The sequence below is a fragment of the Squalius cephalus genome, assembly GCF_949319135.1.
Source record: "Squalius cephalus genome assembly, chromosome: 3".
NCBI classification, from domain to species: Eukaryota; Metazoa; Chordata; class Actinopteri; order Cypriniformes; family Leuciscidae; genus Squalius; species Squalius cephalus.
The window spans coordinates 17,195,409-17,207,578 of NC_137124.1; the positions used below are offsets into that span (position 1 = coordinate 17,195,409).

At 36.4% G+C, this 12,170-nt stretch overlaps 2 protein-coding genes across 5 annotated transcripts; both read right to left on the bottom strand.

The window, feature by feature from the left end:
- Positions 1-11: 11 nt before the first annotated feature.
- On the bottom strand, positions 12-6,621 carry LOC307156002 (PC-esterase domain-containing protein 1A-like). Of its 3 annotated transcripts, none has more exons than XM_079867157.1 (10): positions 6,526-6,621; positions 6,315-6,383; positions 6,115-6,194; positions 5,378-5,610; positions 5,131-5,281; positions 4,808-5,042; positions 4,512-4,598; positions 452-514; positions 289-372; positions 12-169 (listed from the first exon to the last, which is right to left on the bottom strand). In XM_079867157.1, the coding sequence occupies exons 2-10, from the start codon at positions 6,370-6,372 to the stop codon at positions 60-62; spliced, it is 1,101 nt and encodes a 366-aa protein (XP_079723283.1). In that variant the 5' UTR covers positions 6,373-6,383; positions 6,526-6,621; the 3' UTR covers positions 12-59. The 3 variants fall into 3 exon arrangements, with proteins under 3 accessions (XP_079723283.1, XP_079723281.1, XP_079723282.1); XM_079867155.1 differs by having other exon boundaries at positions 253-372; positions 6,526-6,620; XM_079867156.1 differs by having other exon boundaries at positions 253-372; positions 6,315-6,387; positions 6,526-6,619.
- A 1,232-nt stretch (positions 6,622-7,853) lies between these two features.
- LOC307156001 (PC-esterase domain-containing protein 1A-like) lies at positions 7,854-11,414 on the bottom strand. Of its 2 annotated transcripts, none has more exons than XM_079867154.1 (10): positions 11,324-11,414; positions 11,107-11,175; positions 10,956-11,035; positions 10,264-10,496; positions 10,017-10,167; positions 9,692-9,926; positions 9,395-9,481; positions 9,091-9,153; positions 8,659-8,784; positions 7,854-8,576 (listed from the first exon to the last, which is right to left on the bottom strand). In XM_079867154.1, exons 2-10 carry the CDS (start codon positions 11,162-11,164, stop codon positions 8,467-8,469), a joined length of 1,143 nt encoding a protein of 380 aa, XP_079723280.1. In that variant the 5' UTR covers positions 11,165-11,175; positions 11,324-11,414; the 3' UTR covers positions 7,854-8,466. The 2 variants fall into 2 exon arrangements, with proteins under 2 accessions (XP_079723280.1, XP_079723279.1); XM_079867153.1 differs by having other exon boundaries at positions 11,107-11,201; positions 11,324-11,406.
- Between the last annotated feature and the right edge of the window lie 756 nt (positions 11,415-12,170).

Here is a 12,170-nt window from a genome sequence, read left to right on the forward strand (position 1 = left end):
AGTGTAAGAACAGTGTTGTGTATTATGGCCATACACAATGAGATGTCTTCTTGATGGACTTAATATTTGTAAGGATGTAGTCTCTCTCGTGTACATGGTTTTCGGCGTTTCTGCTTCATGACCAAGTTGTTCACTGGCCAGTTGGGGGCAGCAGCTGAATTGTTAGCACCTAAAAAAACATAATCAGTCTTTTTTAGCTATATTATATTAATATTAGATCTTGATGATTTGAGAAAAGAATAAAATCTGTACCTCTGTAAAAGGTTTCCCTTTCAAAGCTCTGGTAACCTGCAGTCATGTGGGGTGGCAGATCATCATGGCAGAACTGTGATCTGAAGCCATTGACCATCCTTTGACCCTGGTCGACTGGACCTGGAAGATGAGAATAAATACGGTCACTTTTAGAAAGCACTGGGGAATTTTTTGAATTTTCTCAAGGGTTGATTGTTACCATAGTTGTAGTGGATGGCGGGCATCACAGGTGGATAAGAGCACCTCTGGTTCTTATACGGACCTGTAAAAAAAAAAAAAGGAATGCTTTGAATTACTTGGAGGGTGTGGGGGGTGCTAGGAATCTATGTGAACTTATACGATCATTCAAAAGTTTGGGGTTGGAAAGATTTTTTAAAATGTTTATAAAGTCTCTTACACTCACCAAGATTGCATTTATTAGCTCAAAAATTGAATAAAAACAGTAATATTGTGAAAAATGTTACAATTACAGATTAGCCAACATGTTCGTTTTAAAACACGTTAGTTGTATAACACCCATGTATTGTAAGCCCCCTTTCCCTCCCCTCTCCTCTTCTCCCCTTTTGTCTATACACTTTGCTGCATGTTTGGCCTTATTTAACCAATAATGTGATTTGTAAAGGTTATAAGCTCTAATGTTAAGGGCCTTTTGTTGCTAACTGTCAGATAGCTTTCTTTCAAGAAACTCATCTGTCTGTCACAGAACATGAGAAATTAAAGAGGTCATGGGCAGATAAAGTATACTTTTCTTCTCATCCATTAGGGAGGAGAAAGAAAGGAGTGTCTATCCTGATACACAGACAGGCAAATTTTAATTTAGCAATGACCTATAAGCATACAGAGGGAAGATTAATTTAGGCTCTATAGGCGGCATTGATGTCTCACTTATAAAAGTGTATGCACCAAATGATGATGGGCATGCTTTTATTAAAGTTCTCAATGTAATTACACAGCATAGCTGTGGAATATTATTAATTTGGGGGTATTAATTGGGGGGGGGGGGGGGGGGGGGGCATTCATTTCTTTCATCACAACAGAAATGCATTCATTTCTTTCATCACAACAGACCTTAAAGGGATAGTTTACCCAAAAAATTCTTTAAATTACTCACCCTCATGTAGTAACAAACCCGTATAGGGGTGACCCCGAATAGTTGAAGATTCGATAGGAGGAGCCTGATTCGACTACCAATCTCACGGTTGAATCTTCGCACAGGGTGTTATGAAAAGAGGATCATGCCACTTTGGCTATATGAGGGTGCTCAATGTCTGATTTCACATAGAACTACCGGTTTTGTCAATACGTTAATATAGGAGCCTATTATAATAAAGCTGTAAATAAAAATGTGCAAAGAAAGAAGCTTTTAATAAATATTTTTAACATGCTTGAATAAATCCAAACACCCAGTGACAGATTCAAGTTTCACTTTCGATCCGTGACCGAAAGATAAGCGTCTCGGCGGCAGGGATTTAAATCTTATAAGAAAATCTAAAGTGTGGATGCACACCATCAGAAAGGATATTCTCCAAGGCTGGATTTAGCATCAGGAAAACCATGATCGCACTTCTGCCGACCAACGTTAACAAGTTGCTTTTCCTCGGGACATACTAAAATGCTTAACGTGAAATATAAGCTTTTAAAACCCTTAAAGGGCACTTTTACATGCTTAATGTATGTACACAGTACACACCTTAAGAAACCATACTATGTGCAGATAAGCAGATGAACCCAGAATATGAACGTAAAGCGTTTTCTTTAAAATAACTGTTTTCTATACTTATTAATGCTTATATTAAGCTGGTCGTATACGATGCAAAATTGTTGTCTTCATTCTGAGAAACGTACAAGACATTGAAGACAACCAACCCCGTGATGTCACGCGCTGTGAAATTGCAAGATGGCGGCACCCTTGCTCCAAAAGCTATAACAAAACATCTCTTTTTCTCTAAAATGGTTACATTAATCGTGTTTGTTATATTTTTATTTATTTAAGTGGAAATCAGTTTACTAAATGTAAACTTGACTGACTGCTTCATTACCACTTTAAAATGTTAAAGCCTCGCCCCCTCCCTTCACGCGTTTAAAACAATTACACTAAAAGTACATTTGAACGTATAAAGTGAATATGGATAAAACTGAGGCTATAGATATCAAATAGTCAAATCTAAAAAAAAAAAGCAGTTTTAAATGGGTCAAGAATGGGTTGAAGTACTTGGGTATCTTTATCCCCTCCTTAGACCAATTATATTCAAATACAAAATAAAAATTTGAAGAACTATACATAAATCATTTAGCATGTCTAAGAAAATTTCATCTGCAGCTAGTATTGGTCATCTTAATGACTTTGTACCATCCCATTCAGACGCAGGTTTCAAAAAGTGGTCTCAATATGGACCTAGCCCTCTGCATAAAATATTCCACAATGATGCACTGAAAGGGGTGATAGAACGCAAAACCAAGTTTACCTTGGCATAGTTGAATAACAGCAGCTCGGTGGGGAAAATGGCCATACACAGAATTTTAAAATGGCCATACACAGAAATTCAATCCTATGTCACCTCCTTAATATGAAAATCTCAACTTTAAACTGCAGCTGTAAAACGGTTGGATCTCAAATGTGATGAAACACTTGGGGGGAATTCCTTATTTGGATCTGGTCTGTACCTTTTTTACGCCCCTAAATTTGCATACACACAGCCCACTTTCTGGGCTCAGGAATATCAATGGTGGTCGTGCAGTCAGACACAGTTTAGCCGCAATGGCTCGAGAATGACGAGTTCTCGTGGTGGTTAAAGCCGGTGCCTGGATATGTATACGAGGCAAACGGCGCTGTTTGTTTAAGACGTTTTAAACTGGGTACAATCAAAGTGAAAGTAAGTCGCAGACGCTTAACACACAATCATCATCATTAAAAGTAAAGAAACTAAATGATCTTACCAGGGCTGTTGCTGCTCTCTCTTATTGCAGTCTTTGATTTAAAAATTTTAGCTGACGATCAATAAAATACAGCTCATATCTGTTGCTTTCGGTGACGTGCACTCCATTAAATCTGCATATAGCGTGGGAATTGAAGAGCGGATTTGAATCCGTTTTGCAAAAACACAATTTATGTGACCAGGTGTAAACAGCCCCTTGGATATTGTCTGCTCTGCTGATATGAAAAGCTCACTGTATATTGTAGTAATAAATAGCATTTGTGACAGCAATGATATTTTGTGATATATATGTGTGTACATGTGTATCTCCATTGCAGGTTTGGTCTTAAATTTCATATAAGGAGGTATTAAAAAGGTCTTAAAAAGACTTAAATTTAATTTGTATATATCTGTAGACACCCTGTAGCTATTGTCATCTAGCAGGTACAGTTAGTGTGACGGTTTGGTTTAATTGAAATATTTATTCGATAGTAGTTTAGAAACACAGCGAGTGCTGCCAATCTTCATTGGGCATGTTGCCTCTTTGCTTTGGGGATTCCTCGTTGTAAACCAACCAATCAGCGTGCAGCTCATCGAAATATTCATGAGCATACCATAAAAGGGAGAAAACCGCTCATTTCATTCAGGGGCTATTTCTTATGGTTGCATTAGGGCGTATAAAAGAGCCACCAGAGCATTTTCAGCACAACCAATGTTACATAACCTATTTGGATACCTTAAGGAACAATGTGAAATACCCTATAAAATCATTCTATTACCCCTTTAAATCATTTAAACACAAGAATTGAATCCACACTCCAAGGTCTAAACATTTAGATGTTCACAACCAAGACATTTCCTCACAACACAAGGAATTAGAATGTTAAAAAAAACCTCACTAATAATGTTTTAGTGTCAAAAAGACCATTTCTAAAGGATACCTGTTATTTTCATCAAAGAATTAAAATAACACTTTACAGGTAAAGGAGAAATGGGAGGCCGAAATTGACGGAGCGATTTCTCTCGAGACTTGGCAGGAAGCTTGTGGAGAGGCACATCTTGTGACCAGCTCTAATATCTGAAGGGACTAGGGAGTTCAAATAGAAGATAGATTTTTTTTGTTTTGTTTTTTTTAACTCCACAGATAATAGCAAAATGGAATCCATCCTATTCAGACAAATGTTGGATAAACTTTGGACAGTATGATGGTAACCACACCCATATTTTGTGGTCGTACAAAATTATGAAATTATTGGAAGGAAGTATTTACATATATATGATCAATATTTGCTAAATAAAAGTAATACAAATTTACAGAGTCCAAACTTTTGGTTGATAATGTACCTGTATAGCGAGCAGGAGCACTTGAAGTAGCCGTTTGCCAGCTACGGTTCTCAGGTAATGGTGGGCGATTATCTGCATTTATCTGGTCTGCAAAAAAAGCAAAGCAAAAAAGAACAAACATAAATGGGTGACTAAATGTTCAATGTATCCTTATGTAAGCCATTAACAAAAAAAATATTATTTGAACTGTTTGGTTGGTATGGATCAATATATTTCACTTTCAAAATTATAGAAACTTATTTTGCAGCTTTAAACCTCAGATAACCAATTGCACCAACTCAATCTGCATTTCTCACCCAGTTTTGGCAGTTCCACACCCCATGCCTGTGCAACATGCTCCAGGAGCAGGCATGTGATCTTTCTGTGGGCGACGGCATTCCAGTGTACACCGTCTTTCATCCGGTGTTGCAGGCTGAAGCGAAACTGGAAGTGCAAGTCCAGCACATCAAAGCCGAACTTGTTGGCAAGAGTGGCTCCAAAGTAATTGGCTTCAATCACATCAAATCTTAATGAAGGACCCATATGTTCAATCTGAGTTTGTGGGCAAGATGAAAATGGATTATTGACTCGTCACTGTTCATGATGGTTCATACCCTACCCTTATGTTTTAGTAACCCACCTCTGGGACCAGGAAACCTCCCAAAATCTTCTTTCCCAGGGGCATAGTCATGTTCCACACAACCAGGCTCTCTTCTGGCAAAATGGTCTTTAGCTTCAAGAAGAACTTGTTGAGGCTTTCTTTGTACTCCAAGGCCCATTCACGGCTGTACCTGTGCAGTAAAACAAATATAATGTTAATTGAAAAATAGTTATGAAATGCTTATTATCTTATGTCTGTAACAAGGTGTAATGACGAGCACTCATACCTGGATATGTCCCATACACAAGAGTTGACAATAACCAGGTCTGGTTTTATGCCCTGTTCGAAGTCAGCTAGGATGCTGTCCATGTACCGTGAGAAAACTTTTGTGACAAAATAGAAGCGGATCAAGTGGTGATCTGTGCGGTACTGTCTCACTTCTCTATACGCAGTGCCGTTATTCATGTGGCCCAACTGGCCACCTTCCACCAGGCAATCCTGTTCGAACGAAATCTCACCCTAGGATATATGGATAAGATAGATGCATCATCAGACATTGCCTAGCCAGGAAACTCTATAGGAGATAAGATAATATTCCTATTCTTCACATACACAGCAGCTTCATTTGCTCCATTTATTGATTAGGCCAACATGAAAAAAAAAAAAAAAAAAAAGACCAAAACTGTATATTTGTTATTAAGTCTTTTGCAAAAATATCCTAGACAACCTACCTGGTTTTTAGCTGGTCATCAGATGGTCAACAAGCTACTATATCCCAAAAACAAGCTTGACAGCCTTAAAATGATATGGCCACATGGAACTGTAGCTGGTCTAAAATGGCCTAACGTTACCAGTTTACACCAGTTAAAAACCAGCTGCCATATTGGCTACCAAATATAGTCTCTTAATCTGTATTTTCCAACAAAATAATTTTCTAAATTTAAAAGATTAAATGTCTGAACAATGTACATTTTATGATTAGTAAAAGGAGACAATTAATGAAACATGCATTCAGATACTGACCTTGTTCTTTAACTGGGACAAACTTAAATATGCGTCTCTCTGTAAGATTAGGACTAAATCCTTGTAGGCAGAGCGCTGAACTGGAGAGAAAATCAAGTCATTCTTATTTTTTTCAAAAAAAAATCAAGTGTAACGTTAGTTTAGAGTGGGAAATCACGAAGGCCATTACTATCACAATATTAATCTCCGTCAGTACTCACTTGAGTCTCCTAACACCACAACAAACTTGTTGTGAAGCAGTTGAGCCACAGGCCTCATCGTGCCGTTACCTGCCTCACATTGAAATCATAGTAATTGAAAAGAAAAACACACGCAAACTGTGTAATAACAAATGACAATTCGATAAACGTTGGGTTTGAAACGTTAACCCGGATTTCCTTATATCAAACACCATAAATCCCCAAAACATACCTGTTAAACCAAGAATTCAGTAAAAGATGAGCGAGGATAAATTGCGTGTCGCAACTGTAAAGGGTGTGAAGAAAAATAAGATATTGCGCCCCTTGCGGTTAATATGGGCAAAACATGCTAATTAGCTTTTTAGACTTCATTTGGTCGGTCTAATTAAAGTGATCTCTCGTCTTTAATCTATTTAAAGAGGAAAACCTCAGCCCCATTATAGCAAACAGAAAGTACACTTTATAAACTAACTCACAGTAAACTAAAATTGTACTTATGTAGTTTACTTGCTTTTTGTTATTTTTACGGAAAAAATATATTTGATAATATACTTAGATATTTAGATAATAATATATTTAGATTCAATTCCAAATATTTTAGAATAGTGGCATCATGATGAAAAATAAATTAAAAAAAGTACAGAGAAATTATACAAATGTTAAAATGGGTACATGTGTAAAACATTTACTCAGTAAAGTCAACAGACATAACCAAACTTTGAGTACAGCTAAATATTTCCTTTAAAAAAAAGTTTCTATGAAATAAAGTACTTCTGAATTAACTTTTTATTCCTTTTATTGTTTATTTTTTGTCTGTTGATTCCAATTTCATCAAACTTAATTTGTGAAATCTTTGCACATTCTCATATAAAAAGGCAGAAACAATTCATTGTCATAATTACAGTGTATATTCATATTAAAACACTTCTCATGTTACTGGCTATGTGGTATTTCTCATTGTAAATCACTCTAAATTGAAGTATCTGCTAAATAAATATATGTCGGCTACATGTAAGCAACCTGAACATCCATATCAATTTACAAATTCAGTTACAAAACCATATATACAGTTATGCTTAACATTTACAATTGAAGTACAATCAAACAACAGCCATATATAATGTCACCAGTCAGATATAATACCAATCTGTGGTTCATGTAAAGTGCTTTTATACAGAGGTTTATTCACAATATTATTGCAAGGTTCTGTAAAGACCTCTAACCCTCAAGGCCAAACAGCGTCACGTATTTCTTTAGTCGATCTGTCACATATTCATCATTGCGAGGCAGCTTCTTCATGAACTCATGAATGGCTTTCACTGATTCTTTAAAACCCCATGTCTCAACAACCAAACTCGCCAATTCACATCTGTCGTTTGCTTCGATTTAAGATCCTCCATGATTTCACCAAGATCACATATCCATTTTTTTTTTTCTTAGACACACAAATAGAAAAATAATTACCAGGTGTTAAAATGTTTTAAAATGAGAAACTCAAAGAGAATTTTGTTTAGAATCATTTTAATAGGTTTTTACAGTGTCAAAACAAAAATGTCTTACCTGTTTTTCTTGAGAATTATCAAACACCTCCATGCATTTTTGAAGTAATTTTGTCCCTTTCCTTATTTTTAAAGATGAATTTTAATTCTCAGTTCAGTCACATCTGTATCTTATAAGCCCTCAAACGTAGGATGGTGATTACCATCATGCAAGAGTTTGAATAATTTCCCCTAAAAGGTAAAAAGGCTGTACAGCATTTTCTAATATTAATAAAAATCAATAAAGCATTTTTCATTTCCTGTGCCAATGGACAAGTGCCCCATTAGCTTCACAGTGTGATAAAACAACTAAAAAACATCCAAATAAATGTTTTTGTGGTGAAAGAACCTGCTGGTTAAAATATAGATTATAGGTGTGGATAAGCAAATGTCTGGGACAAACAATCTCTGAATTTATAAACATTGTTTGGACTCTTTGGTTATTTTTGAGATCAGAATATACTTTACTCTGTAATTAAGTACTCTTGTTGCTGATTTTTTTATCTGTTGACCAAACAAGAATATGTGAAGTTTATTAAAAATGTACAAAGGCAAAAGCACAACAAATTAAGAGGTGTTGTGTATTAAGTGTTGTGTATTATGGCCATACACAGTGATATATCGTCTCGATGGACTTAATATCTGTAAGGATGTAGTCTCTCTCGTGTACATGGATATCGATGTTTCTGCTTCATGACCAAGTTGTTCACTGGCCTGTACGGGGCAGCAGCTGAATTGTTAGCACCTAAAAAACATAATCAGCCTTTTAGCACAATAATACATTATTATTAGATCCTGATGATTTGAGAAAAGAATAAAATCTGTACCTCTGTAAAAGGTTTCCCTTTCAAAGTTGTGGTGGTAACCTGCAGTCATGTGGGGTGGCAGATAACCATGGCAGAACTGTGATCTAAAGCCATTGACCATCCTTTGACCCTGCATCCAGACTGGACCTGGAAGATGAGAATAAATACGGTCACTTTAATATAGTAGTCAACATTTGAAGTGGATCAAAACCTTTCATCAAAGTTATACATGAATTTTGAACAATACCTATTCTTGTCTTAGGCCAACTTTGATGAACTTTTTTGATTCACTTCAAATGTTGACTACTGTATAAACAAAATAACCAAACATGACTGAAAACTACAATATCCCCCATGCTTTCTAAAAGTTGTACAATTAGTAGTTCAAAATTAGCCATTATGAGGATTATTACATTGGTTGAGTGAATTTTCTCAAGAGTGGTTGATTGTTACCATAGTTGTAGTGGATGGCGGGCATCACAGGTGGATAAAAGCACCTCTGGTTCCTATACGGACCTGTTAAAAAAAAGGCATGTTTTGAATTACTTGGAGGGAGGGAGGGAGGGAGGGGGGTACCAATTTATTTTTCTGGAAACAATAAGATGAACAAAGTTCAAAAGAACAATTTATTTTTGTAACAATGTAAGTCTTTACTGTCACTTTTGATCAATTTAATGCATCCTTGCTAAATAAAATAATTACTTTCTTAAAATTAAATAAACATTTACTGAGGCCAAACTTTTGGTTGATAATGTACCTGGATAGCGAGCAGGAGCACTTGAAGTATCCGTTTGCCAGCTACGGTTCTCAGGTAATGGCGGGCGATTTTCTGCATTAATCTGGTCTGCAAAAAAAGCAAAGCAAAAAAGAACAAACATAAATGGGTGACTAAATGTTCCATGCATCCGTAGGCAAGTCATTCATTAAAAATGTGATTATTTGAACGGTTTGGTTGGTATGGATCAATATATTTCACTTTTAAAATTATAGAAACTTATTTTGCAGCTTTAAACCTCAGATAACCAATTGCACCAACTCAATCTGCATTTCTCACCCAGTTTTGGCAGTTCCACACCCCATGCCTGGGCAACATGCTCCAGGAGCAGGCATGTGATCTTTCTGTGGGCGACGGCATTCCAGTGTACACCATCTTTCATCCGGTGTTGCAGGCTGAAGCGAAACTGGAAGTGCAAGTCCAGCACATCAAAGCCGAACTTGTTGGCAAGAGTGGCTCCAAAGTAATTGGCTTCAATCACATCAAATCTTAATGAAGGACCCATATGTTCAATCTGAGTTTGTGGGCAAGATGAAAATGGATTATTGACTCGCATCACTGTTCATGATGGTTCATCCCCTACCATTATGTTTTAGCAACCCACCTCTGGGACCAGGAAACCTCCCAAAATCTTCTTTCCCAGGGGCATAGTCATGTTCCACACAACCAGGCTCTCTTCTGGCAAAATGGTCTTTAGCTTCAAGAAGAACTTGTTGAGGCTTTCTTTGTACTCCAAGGCCCATTCACGGCTGTACCTGTGCAGTAAAACAAAAATCATTTTAATTGAAAAATAATTATGACATGCTAAATATCCTATGTCTGTAAGTCGGCACGATGACGAGCACTCATACCTGGATATATCCCACAAGCAAGAGTTGACAATAACCAGGTCTGGTTTTATGCCCTGTTCAAAGTCAGCTAGGATGCTGTCCATGTACCGTGAGAAAACTCGAGTAACAAAATAGAAGCGGATCAAGTGGTGATCTGTGCGGTACTGTCTCACTTCTCTATACGCAGTGCCGTTATTCATCTGGCCCAACTGGCCACCTTCCACCAGGCAATCCTGTTCGAACGAAAACTCACCCTAGGATATATGGATAAGATAGATGCATCATCAGACATTGCCTAGCCAGAAACTCTATTTGAGATATGATAATATTCCTATTCTTCACATACACAGCAGCTTCATTTGCTCCCATTTATTGTTTACATGAAATAAAAATGACCAAAACTGTCTTTGTTATTAAGTATTTTGCCAAAATAGCTTTTGGACATGTTACCTGGCTTTTAGCTGGTAATCGGATGGTCGACTATTTACTATGTCCCAAAAACAAGCTTGACAGCCTTAAAAAGGTGATAAAATGATATGCCTACCAGTTTACACTAGCTAAAAACCAGCTGCCATATTGGCTACCAAAGTCTCTTAATCTGTATTTTCCAACAAAATAATGTTCTAAATTTAAAAGATACAATTTTTGAACATGTACATTTTAGGATTAGTAAAAGGAGACAAAACTAATGAAACATACAATCAGATACTAACCTTGCTCTTTAACTGGGATAAACTTAAATATGCGTCTCTCTGCAAGATTAGTACTAAATCCTTGTAGACAGCGCGCTGAACTGGAGAGAAAATTGTTATATTAAAAATCAAGTGCAATTTAGACACGATAATAATCTCCGTCAGTACTAACCTGAACTTCCCAACACCACAACAAATTTGTTGTGAAGCAGTTGAGCCACAGGCCTCATCGTGCCGCTACCTGCCTCACAGTGAAATCATGGTAGGCTAATTGATTGAAAAACAAAACAGACGTAAAATTTGTAACGTTAGTTTGACAAATGACAACGATACGCGTTGGGTTTGAAACGTTAACCCAGGTTTTCTAATATCAATAAACCAAAACAAACCTGTTAAACCAATAATTCCGTAAATAAGTATAAAATGTGTGTCGTAATGAGAGTTCTGTAGAGTGAGGAGAATGTAGATTGTGAAGAAAAAAGTGAACTATTGCTCCCCCTCCGGTTATTTTGGACAACATGATAATTACGTTTTTAGACTAGGCTACCTCTCAGCCCCGGAAATTCGGAAAATGTCAGCCCCATTAGCTACAGAAGAGCAAACAACAAGTACAGTTTGTACAAAACTTTGACTTTATTCTCTTTTGAACCACTAGATTGAAGTAATAATTCAGCTCTGCTGTTTTTTTCACAACTGCTTTTGATGATGCAAGTGAACATTCTAATATTTCATGTTTTTTAAAATGTTGTCGATTTTTGTAGCAAATGAGAATCTATAAAATTAATGTCTATATTTTGAGACAATGGTCTTGTTAATGAAAAATAAATAAAGCAACAGTTTTGGAAGAATGAATAAAAGTATTTGGGGTAGGGTAAAAGGCGGTAAGGCCTACTGCTACAGGGGCGAAAGCCACAATAATTAGGCTAACGTTATCATTTGTTGACATGATTCAGATGGTAAATATATATATATATATTTTTTTTTCTTTACTGCTCAAAAGCCTCATTAAATTATTATTGGATGATCTCACTATGCTTTCAGAATCTTTACCTTTTATTGAACAAAAATTAATAAATCAAAATAAACCAAAAATAGTGCAAACTTTGCTAAAGTGATTGTTTTGAAAAACTTAGAAATTATTCAAACATATATTAGCTAGTATGTAGCCTATCAATACTTTTGCCTTTTACCCTGCGATTGGGGTAAAAGGCCCACCTTGCCAACTCATACATTTAT